At 36.7% G+C, this 15591-nt stretch overlaps 2 protein-coding genes across 7 annotated transcripts in view; both read right to left on the reverse strand.

Annotated features, from left to right (window-relative positions):
- The window catches only part of AGBL2 (ATP/GTP binding protein like 2), a 32126-nt gene extending 23639 nt beyond the window's left edge, over positions 1 to 8487 (reverse strand). For 2 of the 5 annotated variants that reach the window (XM_023528786.1, XM_011357007.2), the window contains exons 1-7: positions 7978 to 8487; positions 7659 to 7799; positions 7341 to 7404; positions 6156 to 6290; positions 3467 to 3520; positions 2517 to 2702; positions 482 to 589 (exon numbers count right to left, since the gene is read on the reverse strand). In XM_023528786.1, the coding sequence (XP_023384554.1) occupies positions 482 to 589; positions 2517 to 2702; positions 3467 to 3520; positions 6156 to 6290; positions 7341 to 7404; positions 7659 to 7799; positions 7978 to 8001 (712 nt within the window). In that variant the 5' untranslated portion in view covers positions 8002 to 8487. Of the gene's footprint in view, positions 1 to 481; positions 590 to 2516; positions 2706 to 3466; positions 3521 to 6155; positions 6291 to 7340; positions 7405 to 7658; positions 7800 to 7977 lie in introns of all 5 variants that reach the window. The other 3 variants (XM_023528787.1, XM_011357006.2, XM_011357010.2) reach the window with 2 other exon arrangements.
- A 1320-nt stretch (positions 8488 to 9807) lies between these two features.
- Positions 9808 to 15591, reverse strand: part of FNBP4 (formin binding protein 4) — a 33331-nt gene continuing 27547 nt past the window's right edge. For both annotated transcript variants that reach the window (XM_011357012.2, XM_023528788.1), the window contains exons 16-17: positions 12761 to 12918; positions 9808 to 10880 (exon numbers count right to left, since the gene is read on the reverse strand). In XM_011357012.2, coding sequence (XP_011355314.1) covers positions 10790 to 10880; positions 12761 to 12918 — 249 coding nt within the window. In that variant the 3' untranslated portion in view covers positions 9808 to 10789. The remainder of the gene's footprint in view (positions 10881 to 12760; positions 12919 to 15591) is intronic.

Below are 15591 nucleotides of genomic sequence, written 5' to 3' on the forward strand. Positions count from 1 at the left end.
ATGTGTATTTTGTTGTTGTTGGGTACAGTGTTCCACACACTTTTATAAAAGACATGGATTCTACCCCTAGGAAGCCTGAAACTGAATGCAGAAAACCACATAGTCAATGACAGTCATATGCACATAATATAAAGTACTCACTGAAGTATATACAGGAGGTGGAGAAAAGAAGTGCAAGTTCCCCAAAGATCCAACATCTAAATTTCAGGAAGGGGAATAACAAGGAAGAAGCTATAAAATGGACTTAGAACTATTAAGAAAAAAGTACTGTCATGAAAAAAAAAAAGATTAAAATTTTAAAGCTGATTGGTCATGAATACCAGGGCTCTCATTCAGATGGGTCTGGAAAAGATAATTTATCACTAAATTATGGATTTAAAAAAAATCACATTTATTATAGAAAATATTTATAATCTTGTCATGATTATTTATTATCACTTTGTCATGATTAATTGCTCACTGTTCAGTGTAATGACAATACCTGAATCTAATTGATAGACAACTGTGCCTTTTTCCTCTCCTACAATTTCTGGTACCTTTTCATTTCCTGTAGGTTGATAGAAATATTCTGGTTCGGGTGGAACTCCCTCTGAAACAAGACATTTAAAAAGTACAAAATAAGAAATATTGTAAAAGGTACTTTATCAGAACTGATATAAAATTATAATAATTATTTAAATGGCTAGTTTTGTTGAATCAAACCTAATCCCCACCCTAAGCTTCCAGTTTGTTTATAAATTATGTCTTGCTTCTTTCCATAAAGACTATGGGGAGACTTTTGACAAAGAGCATATATAATAAAAGCATAAACTTTAAATAGAAGACTTAAAAAATAACCAGAAAAGTCAAAATAGTTGCTTTAATAACTCTTCAATATTTGGTAATGAATTTCCTTTTAAAATCAGGAAAATATGATCAGATACATATTTTTATTACCATTGAGCAACAAGGATATCAATTGTTTCAGAGGAAACAAGACTTTTTCATCAACATTCAGTTTTAAAGGGTTTCTTATATGGAATTCGGGCAATTTCTCAATATCATTTTAAGTACAATAGCCGCTGATCAAAGCCAAGGGCATATAGAGACACAACTCAGTAAGACAATGCTATTTTCTTTCCTTTAAGGTGATGGGGATTGATGAGGCTTTGACAACTTGGTTTAAACTGTAAAATGATTGCTATTAAATTTCCTTAAAATTTTTTTACAATTACTTTTTTTAAAGATTTAGTGGTTTAGTGGATTACCACTGCAATAACTTGGATATTAAATTCGTTTCCCACTTCTGTTTCCCTCTTAGAACCGAGTCCAAAATCCTCACAGGAATTTTCTTAGTCTATTTTATAAAGAGAATGGTAAAATCCTATTGTTTGGCTGGATCAACTTGGACTTTTCTCTAAAAATTGTACAGGGTAGGGACAGATGACCTTAAGACTGTTCAGCTACTGTGCCAACTCAAAACGTACCCCACGCCCAACACATGCATTTCTGAACTCAAAGAACAGTTCTGTCCCTGGTTAAGACACTGAGCCTGTCTCTAAATTTTCATCATTATCTCGTCTTTCACGCTCAGTGCTCCATGGTTGTTCAGACACGTCATGCTCTTTTTGTTTCTTATAACTGGAATACTTTTCTTTGACCCTCTCAACTGGATCACTTCTAACTCATCCTTTAGAGCTCAGATACATGTCAACTCTTGGAAACCCTCACTGATCTTCCAGGCTGGAGCTAAGTGCTCCTAAAGAGACCAAGCTCTCTGCTTAACTTCAAACTAGTCTATGAGCTTTGGGTGTCTCCATTGTGTTCATCACTATATCTCTAACACCAAGCGCTGTACTTACCATATGGTAGATGCTTAATAAATAGTTATTGAATGAATATTATAAGAGGGAAGTGAGAAAATCTGAAACATCCAGTAGTTTATCCAGAAGTCTAGAACAGAGACATGATGTTCGATAGATATAAATGTTCCAGCAATTAGAAAAGTCTCCACTTTTTAATGAAATCTGCTTCTGAAAATGTTACATAAAACGAATGCTAAAGATCGTACTTGCACCAATAGCTCATAGGTATGACTGGCAATGTCATAAAAGAAGTCTTTACCGTTCCTATAAAAAAACTCCCATAGACTCAAAATATAATTAAGAATAATAAAAGCTATGCTCTGGCATATTTAATGTTTGTTAATTATACCAAGGCTAGTAAAAATACAACTGTTATAAACTCAACCAAGCATATTAATACTGAGATAGGAATAATCTAGAAAACAGATCTAAGTATATTTGGCCTCTCACAGGGTCTCCTCCCATTCCAACGACCTCAGAAACAGGTCAGTTTACACATTAGTGTAACTTTTGACTTTGGTGAGTGTGTATCAGTTTCCTAGGTCTTCATCACTTCGGGGTGAGCTAAGAGATGTTGAATCTGTCTTGCCTTGTACTTCAGCATTCAGGACTGTGAGGCCTCATAATAAAGTCTGTCAGAACAGCAAGACCATGACGAGTAAGTCACATTACCAATATGATGAATGTTTTCCTTGATGACCTCACATTCTATTGGCCACCTTGGAGCCTGCAGTGGCCCACTACCAGAGAAAAAGGCAAAGAGATCTCGGGGTTCTCGAAGACGTGTGTTTACTTCACCAAACTCATCATGAAGAAGCTGTCTGCTCTTGAGAAGTGGTGAACTCAGCATAAAGGAATCTGCTAAAGGGAAAGAGAAAGAGTGAACAGCTTCCTTTTATTCCTTGGAGACTTCTGCGCTCAACTATAACAGCTCAGTAACTTTAAGCGCTGTATTGAAATATGGGCACAGGTGTGCAATCCTATGGTATGTTTCTCCTTCAAGGAGATTTTAGCCCAGGATGACAGCATCGAAACTATAAAATGTTAAGTTACAATTCTGCATAGTCTATTAAGTATTTAAATGTAAGCTTTAAGAGTAAGTCAGAAGAAACCTGTTTGTTTTTTAAATCAGAGGTAAGGGGTCTAAGACATTCCAATAGTGAGTTACAAATGACTAAAAACAATGTGTTTTATTACTTTAGGGCGAGGTGAGAGGAAACTTTCATTTTGCCTGTGAGCATTTTAGAAAAATGTACATAAAACTATTAACTTCAGTGAGACAACCTACAAATTAAATGTCAAGTCCGTAATACAACCGTTCAAAGGACACACATAAAACAGGATGAAAAGGGAAGGGGCGGAGGAGTGAGAATGCTCAGAAGAGAAGAGCTCTTGGGAAATAGAGAATGAGAAAAAAGGGAAGAAAAGAAAGGCTTTCACAGATAAAGAAAAAGAAAGGAAATGAGAGGAGGAATAAAAAGAAAGAAAATGGAAGGGGGAAGGAAAGGCTGAAGGCCCCCTTGGTGTGGTGGTGATTCTTAGGTCTGGTGGGGAGAAGACGGGGCGAGGACATGTTCCCATAAAGGAGTTTGCGTTTTCTAGTCTGGAAGGACGTGAAATACCTCTGCTCACAGCTTCTATCTGTCTGTGCATAGCTGAAGAGAGACAGGAGGGCCCTAGAAAGAGAAAGGAGGCAGCACGGTTTGTCTTAGGGAACTTTATCTTTTCTTTGTCCTCTTTCCCCTACCTTTTCCACCCTCCACCCCCACTATTTCCATCTCTAAATCTTTAACCCACTGTTTAACTGGGGAGAGGGGAGAGGCAATCAACATTTGAAAATATGGTAAAGCTACTCAATCTTACTTATAAAGAAATGTAAATCAAAATGACGAGGAAATATTTAGTTTTTTACCTAATAGGAAAAACATTTACATGTTTTCACAGGCATCCTGGCAAAGGTGTAAGTAGACAGTACTCTCAGAAACTGCTTCCAAGAAGGCAAATTGGTGCAACCATTCTGGAAAGCACTTTGGCAGTATGTGGTAAGATTTAAAATATACATACTCTTGATCCAGGAATCCCACTACTAAGAATTTACTTCATAGATTTTCTCACAAAAACTCGTCAAGATACATACAAAGATGCTCATTGCAACAATGATCAAAATAATTAAAACGTGGAAACAACCATCCACCAAAAGGGAAGTTAAAGTAATTATGACACATTAATGAGATGGAATACTGCAGGTCCCCTTAAAAGGAATGAGGTAGCTTTTTCTGTGTGTGCTTATATGAAAGGCTCTATTATTAAACAAACAAACAAAAAAAACAAAGTAAAGATTGTGTATAGGATCCCCTGTGAGCAATTAAAAAGAAAGTATAGACACATGAGGATATATATATATATAAAATTTTTTTTTCCTGGAAAGAATAACAACAGTGGCTATATTGGGGATGGAGTTAGGGAGAGCTTTTAGTTTAATTTTTGTGTTTTTTTCTACTATTTGAATGTAACTCATTCCTTTTTGCCCTTGTACTTTGTCATTAAAAAAACCCCACACATAATAAATGCTTTCCTATAAAGAAAAAATATCTTTCTCACTCTGATGATCAAAAGAGGAAAAAAAAAGGTATCAGGTTATCAATTACACTCTAAAACTCATTCACATTGTATGTGTACTTCTACGAGCTGATTTTTCACTTTATGTTTTTTATTATATTAAGACTAGCAGTTGTTTCTTATCAATGGTATTCTGAGTGTCAGCAAAGAGAGCAGGAGGAAACTGAGCCATCCCACCTTGACCAGTATGTCTTTTGTTCAATCCTTGCCTTTCTACTCCCTGCCAGGAGCTCTGGGACACAGAATGGAAGAGTCTTCCAGGCACCAGGGTGGAGTAAACATATAAGATATATATCTGAAAATGGAATTACTATATCAGGGTTAAGCACTGTTTCAAATTTCTCAGGTATTACCAAATGGCCTTCCTAAAACAGTCTTCCTACCCACATACCTAATAGCAGTGTTGGAGAGTACTCTGACCTACACTAGGTATAATTTTTTTAAAAAAGGTTTTTGGCTCAAACCTCATAATTTAAAAAATGGTAACTTGACATTTTGATTTGTATCTTTAGAGGTGAAATTAAGCATCTTTTCATAAAGCTTATTGATCATCTGTATTTGTTTTTCTATTACCAACTTGCTCATGTCTCTTGACCATTTTTCTATTTGGTCATCTTTTACATATTGATTTGTAAGAGCTGTAAATGTTAAGGAAGTTAATTCTCTGATGTATTTGTCACAAATTTTTTTTCAGTTTGTAATTTTCCTTTATTGATGGTACTTTTGCTTTTTTGTATTGAAAAAATTTATATTTAATTCTCTAGAATCCTAGCCATCTAGGACAGGAAAACATTAATCTAGTGGAACACTTCAGTATTTTTAAAAAATGTAAAGACATATCTGACTTGAGGATGGCAGTAAAAATTTAACAAATATAAACTTAAGCTTTCTCACATTTTCCATAAAGCAATTAAATAAAAACATTTCAAGAAACAGATGACATAATACCTCGATGCAAAACTCCCAAGTCAAATAGTCACTTACTGATGGTACTTTTTTCAATGCGAAGTTAAAATTTTTGCTGTAAACATTATCAATATTATATTTTATGGCTTTTGGGTCTTTATCATTCAAAAGTTTTTACTAGAACAGGGACACAAGCAGATTTTCAAATGAGAAAAGCACACTGCTGTGTAAAAATACACTGGAAAGAGGGATCAAGGAACAAGAGAAGAAGCCAAGAGAATAATTATGCAGCTGCTTCAATAGTGAGAAATAATGGTAGAATGGACTGGAGATGGGGAGGATGTGGAGCAAAGAGAAATGAATTGATGTTTCGTTGGGTACGTATTGAGGGACAAATTCAGCTGCATCCCTGTCCTTAGATTCTAAAATAAACATATGGAATCCTTGTGAAAATTATTTTGCTTATGCCAGTCGGACTGATTTTTTGCCACTCTTAAGCAAACATGTCTATCAAAACTGTGTGAAAAGTCAATGTTTTACTGTTGACCAAAGAGTCTTAACAAATTTTCCAATGACTGGGAGAGAGATAATCTAGAATGTACAGTATTTTAATTTAAACCTACAGTCCAAAGTAGATCTAGAGAGAACATTTTTAAGTGACATCAGAAACTGGCCAAGGTTGCTCCTTTGGCTTCTCCTGTGTTAGGCCATGTTCTCTTGAATACCTGGTGCAGTTGCTCAAGGCAGTGAAGGTTTTGGGGGCCATACACACTGATTATTACTTACATAGAAGCTTCTCCTTTTGCAGGGGGTCTGGTATCAAATCATCTCTTTCCCCAAAAGAGCCACTCAAGACGAATCGGGGATTATTCTTCCAAACATGCTGTTGCGTAGCTGAGTTTGGTAAACTGCCTCTCTGAGCTAAGAATAGGCAGTTTAATTAAAGGTGCTGGAAAGCTAGCTCATCGCTTCTAACATCTAGGTCAATACCAAAACCCCCACTACCATAGACCTTTACAATAAATACTTCCCATTTTCCAAAGAGCTTTCACATTCTAATTTACTTTAGTTAAACAGTATTTTCTCCATTTTATAGTGCGGAGGACTCTTGAGAAGCAGCATGGTATAGTGGAAAAGAGAAAGAGTTTGGGAGGCAGAAAGACCTGGTAGCTATCAGAGCAGCCAAGAAGAGAGCCATAACCAAGTGAAGGCTGGTACTGAGTGGAGCCCTGATGCCCAAAGCTGCTTTGTCCTGAGGGTTCTGCTGAATCTGGCAAACTGGAAATTCAGTTTTTAACCAATTAGTAATCACTTAAAAAATGAAATAGTTAATAAGAAAGTTTAACAAGATTGATAGAAATAAAATCAATGTAAAAACTTAATTTTATTTCTAAATATAAGGAACAAAGTTAGAAAATCAAAATTTAAAAAGATACCATTTATAATAGCATAAAGAAATGAAGTTCTATGAAAAAATTGAAATCTTTATTGGGAGATAGTAAGGAAGACCTAAATAAAATGGAGAATTAGATTATGTACATAGATTGGAGAACCCAGTATTGGCAAATTCTCAGTTCTTGTGAAATTAGATTCTATAGATTTAATGCAATCCCAATAATATTTTAACATCACATGACAATTCTAAAATTATATAAAAAGGCAAGAGTATTCAAGACATCTTTGAAGAACAGTAAGATTGGAGGACATGTCTTTCCAGATATCAAGGCCATTTTAATGTCATATAATGTATTAACAATGGGTAGTATTTCTGCAAGGACAGACAAGGAGACCTTTGTATACATGTATCCTCAACAGAGATTACATAACAGATCAATGGGGAAAGGAAGTACTTTTCATTAACGGTGCTGGAAAGTTCACCATTAGTTTATTCAAGTATAACTCTCCCAGTTAATCAAACAATTTACTTCATGAACCCAGGAAAAGTGATGCTAAATAAGAATGAGATATTACCTTTAAAGTAACCATAGTACTGGAGGTGACGGTACATAAAGTCTTCATAGGGATCAGGAAGAGTCTGTGAAAGGAAAGGCCATCTCAATCAGGAAAGTCCCTTCAAAAAATACTGAACTCTTAACAAAGGGTACCCAAGCACGGTTGCAGAGGACAGTATACCTGAGGAATTCTGTAAACAAATCAAGTGAAAGACATTCATGCAAATTATTCTACCTTGGGGATCAAAATCTTCAGCTAGAAAAAGATGTCACCAGGATACATCTCTGATTTAGTATTGGATTTCTGTGGGGTTCCTGGAGAGGGGTGTGTACCGACCTCCTGCTTTAGCTCTGTTTCCAATGCTGGGAACATGTTACTTCTGTATTGGTATACTGAAGACCAGTCAGTGACATCGGCATCCGGCCACAACCCCTGCCTGCTCAATTTCCAAGAGGGCAGCTGATTACACAGGAGAAGCTAAAAAACAGAACAAGCCTACTGAAAAAACTGCCCATATTCTCCACTCCCATCCTGCACCCCCGCAGCACAAGCGATTTTAGGAAACCCTGTCACATCATTCCGTCTTCCCTGACAACTCATCCTCTCCTCGGAAAGGCCTGGCTGGTGGTTCCCACTCTGAGGCCCGGAGGCGCACCTGAGGAATTAGGGAGGGCGGCATGCCTTCCAGCCTCCTCCTCCCGAGGCGCCAGGACCATAGCAGGCCCCATGCTTCCCTCTCCCAGAGGAGAAATATGAGAAAGATGGCCAACACCAGGACGCCGCAGGAAAGTGAAAAAAACGGGGATCTGGCGAGTTGTTTCGGGCTAGAAGAAAATGAAATATAAGGTGCCCAGAGAGTGGGCTCTAAAAACGAAATTCAGGGGTTCAGGACTTCCTGGTCCGGGGAAAGGTGGTGAAGGGGATCCAAAAGGGTGAGGGGAGTGGCGTAGGTTTCCTAGAAAGGCAGAGGAAAGGGTGCGATCGCCTCCCCGCTCCGGTCCGTCCTGGGGAATAGGTGTGGGTGCGGCGCCTGTGGCAACAAGTCCTGGACGAGGTGGGAGGCCACCTCTGGGCAGGTACGAAGCCCAGCAGACTACCGTGCAGAGGACACGGAGAACACACCGCCCCACCGTTTTCTGCTAGGGCCCTGGTAGCCTAGCAACTGTGAAACGGAAGCGGGAAGGCGGGGTGGCCCCGAGCTTCCGGGGAGCGAGGCTCTGCCTCCAGGAAGGTTGGGGAACCCGGGAAAGACTAGCATCGTTGCAGCAACAGCTGATTCAGGCTCAATCTTCCTTTCGTACAGTACTGCAGACCCGCTTCTGGAGAATCGATATTGGGTTTGATGAATACAAAGCCAGTAGTCTTCAACCTATTCTAAACTTCTTTGCTGTTCCTTAGCTTTCAGTAACCGTTAAGTGTTGCTCGAAGGGTGCTGCTCTCCTTTCACCTATTATATTCTCTCCTCCTCAGAGCTAGAATTTGAAAAATTACTTTCTACATTGAAAAAAAAAAAATAAAGTTAGCATATTAAAAACCGCACATTTTGACTACCAAATTGCCAGATTTTTAAAAATGCTCCATTCTGGTAGGATAGTGACAGAAGGCACTGGTGCTCTGTAGACATTTCTACAAGTCTGGAATACTGTTACAACAAAAGCTTTAGCAGCTCCATTTCCAGAAATCTGCTCTATGCGATTACAAGAGAAACGATTTATATGCAAAAGGTCACTCCAATATTTGTATAATGGGGTAAAATCCAACACACTAGAATACATGACATTAGATAAAAATTTTAAATTATATGCATTTAAGAATACTGGCATAAAATTCAAACTCTTAATTGTTGTCTTTGGTTAAGTTTATACGAATATAACCATAAGGATATATTATTTTTATAATCAGAGGGAAACAAAGCTCCTTTATTTATTCAAAATGTTAACATGACATTTACAGGATTTCAGTAGATCAAACATTAGCTAATATTATAGAATATAAACTTCAAAATTTAAGTCATGCAGTATTTTCTGGTTCTAGTAAGATTTTTTTTTTTTAAATGCTTACAGGACCTGGTCTTCCTAGGTGGTCGTCTATCCAAGTACTAACTGGGCCGACCCTGCTTAGCTTCTGAGATCAGACATCCAGCTTGTTCAGGGTGGCATGGCCTTAGACCATGGACTGTGGCTCCATTGGGGTGTGAACCCAGGACCTTCTGCGTGTAGAGCAGACATGCTAACCGCTACACTATGGAACCACATCCTGCATTTTCGGGTTCTAGAAGCATTTTTCTAACTCTGTCCTCTTCCAGTCCCTTCGCCCCACAACCAACTCAAGATCCTGCTGCTCCTTTTTCTAGAGGGCTGTTCGTTAATGTTTGGATACACCTTATACTATATTTGATTAGAAAAAAACGATTAAGAATTGACTTAAAATGTCTTCGTTATATAATTGTGGTTTAGAAGAGTAAAAGGATATAAAAGGATAGTCATTCAGAAGTATAAAAAAAGCTTTATTAATGTATATATACAAATTTACAAGGTCAGAAACTGGAGAAATACAAACAGCTTTAAAACACAATTTGCCTTTTCTTCAGTTTAAAGTGACTTTTACCTGATTGTGATACAATAGAAAGTACAGAACAGTAAACTGCTTTTTAAATACTGGAATTTTATGGACAATACGTTCACACATAAAAGGTAGGTGAATCTCGGAAAGAACAATGGAGACACATCAATACATACAGTGGCTCTTGTTACATTTACTGCCACAGATGTGAGGGGGACATTCTCAAAATCAGCTATGAACATCTGCTGCTGCTGCTGCCTGTACTGAAATTTAAATATTTCACCTAGTATATGAAATGACTGAGCTATCAGTTCTAGAATGTGAGAAAGAACTCTATAGTGTGGCCATCTGTCAGCACAAGGTAAACAACTTGATATACCTCAGCACTTCAGAGGTGGCAGACTAGAGGAAGAGGTCAGAAAGAGATTCTGATAATCCCAGGTAAGCAAGGTAGAATACAGAGCTGCCTTCTTAATTGCACTTGTTCTGAAGAAGTTACGAGAGAGAGGCACACTAGGAACTAAATGAGCCTCCATTATGCAGGAAAAGCCTTCATTTTTTGTCAGTGAGTCCTCTAGAGAGGTGTCATACTCATGAGCCACATCACATGTTCGAGACTGATGAGGTTAATGTACCTAGCATGCTGAGTTTGCCAGTGTGAGAATAAAGGCAGCCAAGTGAAAGCATTCAGTCACCTCACCTCAGCAAAACAGAAAAATTACATTTCACAAATGTGAAAACTTTGTATGTGTATGCTCTTGCCCAGGAAATTCATTTACTCTCCCTCATAACATTTATAGTTTATTGACAACAGTAAAACAGGTTAAGACTCTGAACTGAACACACGCACAAAAAAATCAATAATAAAAATTTAAAAATTAAAAAAAAAACAACAAAAAACACAACTATGTGTTTGGAGCCATTTTCCTTCTCTTCAGTCTTGCTCGCCAATCCTCAGGAAGGGCTTCAAAATTAGCATTTCTCTCTGCCATGCCACTGTGAAAACAACACACATTACTTCACTGGAAAGAAAAAGACTGAAACTCTTTACTTCCTAGCAAGTAAAAATCTCTAATTGAAACTGAAAATCTGATATGTCACATTTATGTTCATGAAAACGCTTCAAGTTTCTCAGCCAAGTACTAGCATATTCATCAAATTTCCTCTGATGGGTCAACCAAAGATACACTCACATTTCATACAGTTTCATGTATATGTAATTGCATATTTATTTTTATGTATCTTCAGTATCCATTAAAGTCACATTGAAGAAATAAAACACATTTTTGTAAAAGTTTTTCTTAGTCCCTAGAAGTTCTGATTCTTTAAGGAAGATATATTTAACCTCCAATACACTATAAGGACCTTTGGACCTAATTTTTTTGAGATTCTCTTTTGATCAGTTGTATTTGTAAGAACTGATATCTCATGGTTTTTTCAATTATTTAGAAAATAGGTTAAAACTCAGGTTCTATCTACCAGAATGGATGCACTAGACTTATCAATCTAAAATAATCTAAGATACATTATAGAATCTTTGTGATTTTCCCATCATCTTGAAATAGTCTGTTATTTCATCACTGTAGGAATTAATCATCATTCAATTCCCAGCAATACTAAAAATGACTAAAATAAAAAAATGAATAGAATCACCTACAAGGATGACACAAAAGTAAAATAAATGTCACTAATACCATCCTTTTCTTCTTTTGTTGCCCAAATAGTGCATCATCTTTCAAAGAAGTAAAAATTAAGTCTGGAGACATCTTCATAGTCTTGTTTTCTTTTGCAAATATTAGACAAACCAGAAGATAAATGCAGAGACAGATAGTGGCACTAGAGATTCTAATTATGATAAAATTGATCAAAAAAGTAAAACCTCAGACGACAGGTGTTAAGAGAACTATATTCAAGATGAATTTTCTCAAATTTAAGATTGATGAGTAAATATTTTCTAAGGACAAAAAGGAAATATAATATTCTCATTCAAAACGAACAACTTCAACCAATATTTTGTTACGAGAACCTGAACCATCTCATTTTCCTAAGAAAACACGTGACAGGAATCTTTTCAAGTTTTATGATGCTGTATGATCAAACTTATTTGATAGGATTCATAAGTAGACACCCTGAAACCAGGTGTAGAGAAATAGGTATTTTAGAAACAAATAAAATTCATTAGAATGATTATGCCTATGGTGTTTATATATAAAATGAAAATGTTTTACAGATGTCACCATAACAAAATAAATAAATTAATTTAAAAAAAAGAAAGAAAAACAAGGCAAAAAAAAATATTTTGAATTATGAAGCAAAGAAAGGCTGTCCTCTCCCAGTTGTTTTCCTAAGTACTTCATTTACGGATGTTGCAAGTACAAGAGCCAGAAGTGAGGATAAGCTAGAACCTGTCAAAGATGGATTTGAACTCTAGTTATCACTACTTATGAGATGAGTGTGTTCCAGGTTATGCAGGACAACTGAACAATTAAGTGCATTAGAAGAATGTTGCTCATTTCAGTATGTACACCTTCAAAACCAGGAAAATAAGGAATAAAAATTTAGGTTAGCTATGTTTAAATTCTCATTAAAATTTCTAATGAAGTTTTCTTCTCTTCATTTTACGTATGTAAAATTTATATAAAAGGAATGAAAAAAAACATACATAAAAGAGAATGTCTCTAGGTGGTAAATGGAAATGCCTTATTTTTCCTGGTATGCTGTGTTAAGATAGTCCTTTATCTAAGGTGAACAATCAGTGAGAGAAAGTATTACAACACTGATAGTTCTGATTTTGAAAAAAGGCTAAGCCATAATTTTTATAAATATTTCTATGAATTAACCACAACCCACCCCTCCTGCGGTCTCTTTTCTTTTACCTGACCAGCTGCTGTTGTTTCCACTCTTCAATTCGCTTCTGTGCAGTTGATTCCCGGTCCTCTTCACTGGAACTAGAGTTCTCCTCTTCATCTAACTCACGCTGGATACTCTGCCACTTCTTTACCAGAGATGGCATTTTGGTTTTGCTCTTCTTCGCCTGTAACAAAGTTTAAAGGTCAGAAGGAGTATAAAACACAAAGAAATGAGTCCTCCACATGACATCAGGATCTTCCCTTAGCGCTAAGGAATAAGTGAACTTTAAGATCGAAAGAACAGAAACACAAAGTAAATACCATTCTAAGTTCTTGCCAAACTGTAAATGTGGTTATTTTATGAAATCAGGCCAGAAAACTTTCCTTTAGCCTTATTCTATGGAATTCAAAACTGCGGCCTTTATCTCATCTCAGAAATAGTGTTTCTTTTCGCAAATTTTAAATAGACTGTGTTAACATCAAGTGAAAAATAGAGCTGAGAAACAAATGACCAGCTTTTCTGGAAAGAGCAACAAAGTCAATGCCAACTATTAAATATAAAACAGAGCAAGGAGATATAGCAAAATATGAACGATGAGATGAGTTCTAACGGGAGGGATAATAAATTTTATTTTTCTTCTTTTGGCTTACCTTCATTTTCTAAATTGTCTATAATAAAGGTGCACTCTTGTAGTAAAAAAATATTTGTGATACTTGCAAAAATAGAACTATATATCCCAGATGGTTTGCTCTTTCACGACCTTCAGGCTCTGATCAATGGCATCTTAGCGAAGTGGCCTTCTCTCACCACCCTATCTGAAATAGCAGCACCTCCCAAACACCACTTTCTGTCCTCTTACACTAATATTTTTCACTACATTTTAAAACACTGAAGCTTTACTTGCTTATCTATCTTGACAGCTCTGTTCCCACTTCTCAACCTCATCTGGCCATAAGGGAAGCTCTACAAAATCCAAGATTTTGTTTGTTCGATTTATTACTAAACCCCAAGCTCCTAGGGAGAATGCCTGACAAAAAGTATGCACTGGAAATACACTTGTTGAAAGTGTATGGGAAATTAGAGAGCCACTGTATGTATTAGACACTGATAAAACCAATTTGTATCCCTGTTCAAGCCGTATGCTTAAAGATCTGACCAGGCTACACTATAGGCACAACAAGCAGGCACTCAAATGATAGGTGTGGTTGCAAGTCGTGCTTGTGTGAGAACTGGATATGGGGTCCAGGCTATTTTTCCAGCCTGTGTTTGCCTCGAGGCAAACACATTTCTTGATTAAGTCTCCAAAGATCTGAAAAGAAAAATAAGCTTAATATTTTTAACTTTTTTAAAAATTACGTGGCTCCTTGCTCCATACTCTATTTTTTGACCGTCATTGACAGTTCTTAACTTTCCAGGGAAATGACTGCCCATATACCATCTACCTTCAGCTCCACAAATCTTCCTATATTTCATTGGTCATTTCACCTGTGATACAACCTGACTCACTGCATACACAACCTTCTAGCAAGGCCCATTCTGGGCTAGCATGGGATCAAATGAGTACAAAGTAACATGGATGAATAACGGTCAAGTGTGCACAGAGGGCTCACTGGGGTGTAATCTCTCACTGAACATCTGCAAACATGATTAAAAACTACAGATCTAGGTAGAGTCACTGCTGTTTCACTGAGATTTCTATAAGGTTTCATGTATTCTTAGCACAGTTGATTCATATCTATTATGATAAAATAAGTTTTATTTTAGAAGTTATATTTTGTCTATCACATTCAAAACATGTACCCAGAGTTGCACTGGCTGTTTGAGCACATTTTTAAAGAGGGGAACACTGCAGTCAGAGGAATAAAGATTAAATGGTTAGAACTTCTTTTTCTAGTTTATTTTCTATTAAGCTGCATGCAAAACTTCAGCAAAAAGACTAAAAATATATATTGGTCTCAAATATTCTTGAACATTAAAGGCATTAAGTATACATTTTATATTCTTTAAAAATGCCTTGTAACAACAAAGAGAAGGGTCATCGTTTGTTTTCAGATATCAGGTATGTAAAAATGATATAGCTTACAATTCTGTATTTTAAAAACTATTAGACCATAAAAGCATTACTGGCTAAAAAATTACTTGTTGAATGAACAGAGGAGGAAGTAGTTAACTACCTCTCTTGGAGGACTGGAGGCAGAGTGCCAAAGAAGGCCATAAAAGAAATGATTCCTGAGTACCAGTTGTTCTAATATTTAATTGTATAAATAATGAATAGTATAGTGGACTGGTAGATAAACTAAAGACATGGATTTGATAAAACAGTATGTTGGCTCAAGAGACCTGTATATGCTTATTCACCACAGTGAATACCTTGACAATAGTCTATTCAAGACATTGTCCTAATTGTCACTGTTAATATTTATATTTACTTCACTTCTAGATAATTTCTGGAACCATGGTACCAACTTGGACCAGTGCTTCAATCCGGAAATATCTTGTCTATTTTGTGTGAACTCAAAACTCATTCAGGAAGGTTACCTGAACCACTGTAAGGCAAATGAATTTGTCTTGTTAACCCCTGGGGCAAATGATTACAGTTGAGGCAAACAACACACTACCAACACGGGGAGGAAAAACTGTTGAGAAAGTTTCTTAGGGCAATCAGGGCCCTCAAAGGTGCCCATGAGGATGATGTTTAAAAGATGGCAGAATAGGAAGCTCCAGGCCCTTATTCCCCCATGGAAACATTACATAAACAAATACACAGACCAACTAAAATGGCATTGTGGGAACTCTGGAAAACAGTCAAAGATCTGCAGCAACCAAAAGAAAACAATCAAGAAAAAGCCACTCAAAT

Source organism: Pteropus vampyrus, unplaced genomic scaffold, assembly GCF_000151845.1.
Source record: "Pteropus vampyrus isolate Shadow unplaced genomic scaffold, Pvam_2.0 Scaffold31, whole genome shotgun sequence".
Taxonomy (NCBI): Eukaryota; Metazoa; Chordata; class Mammalia; order Chiroptera; family Pteropodidae; genus Pteropus; species Pteropus vampyrus.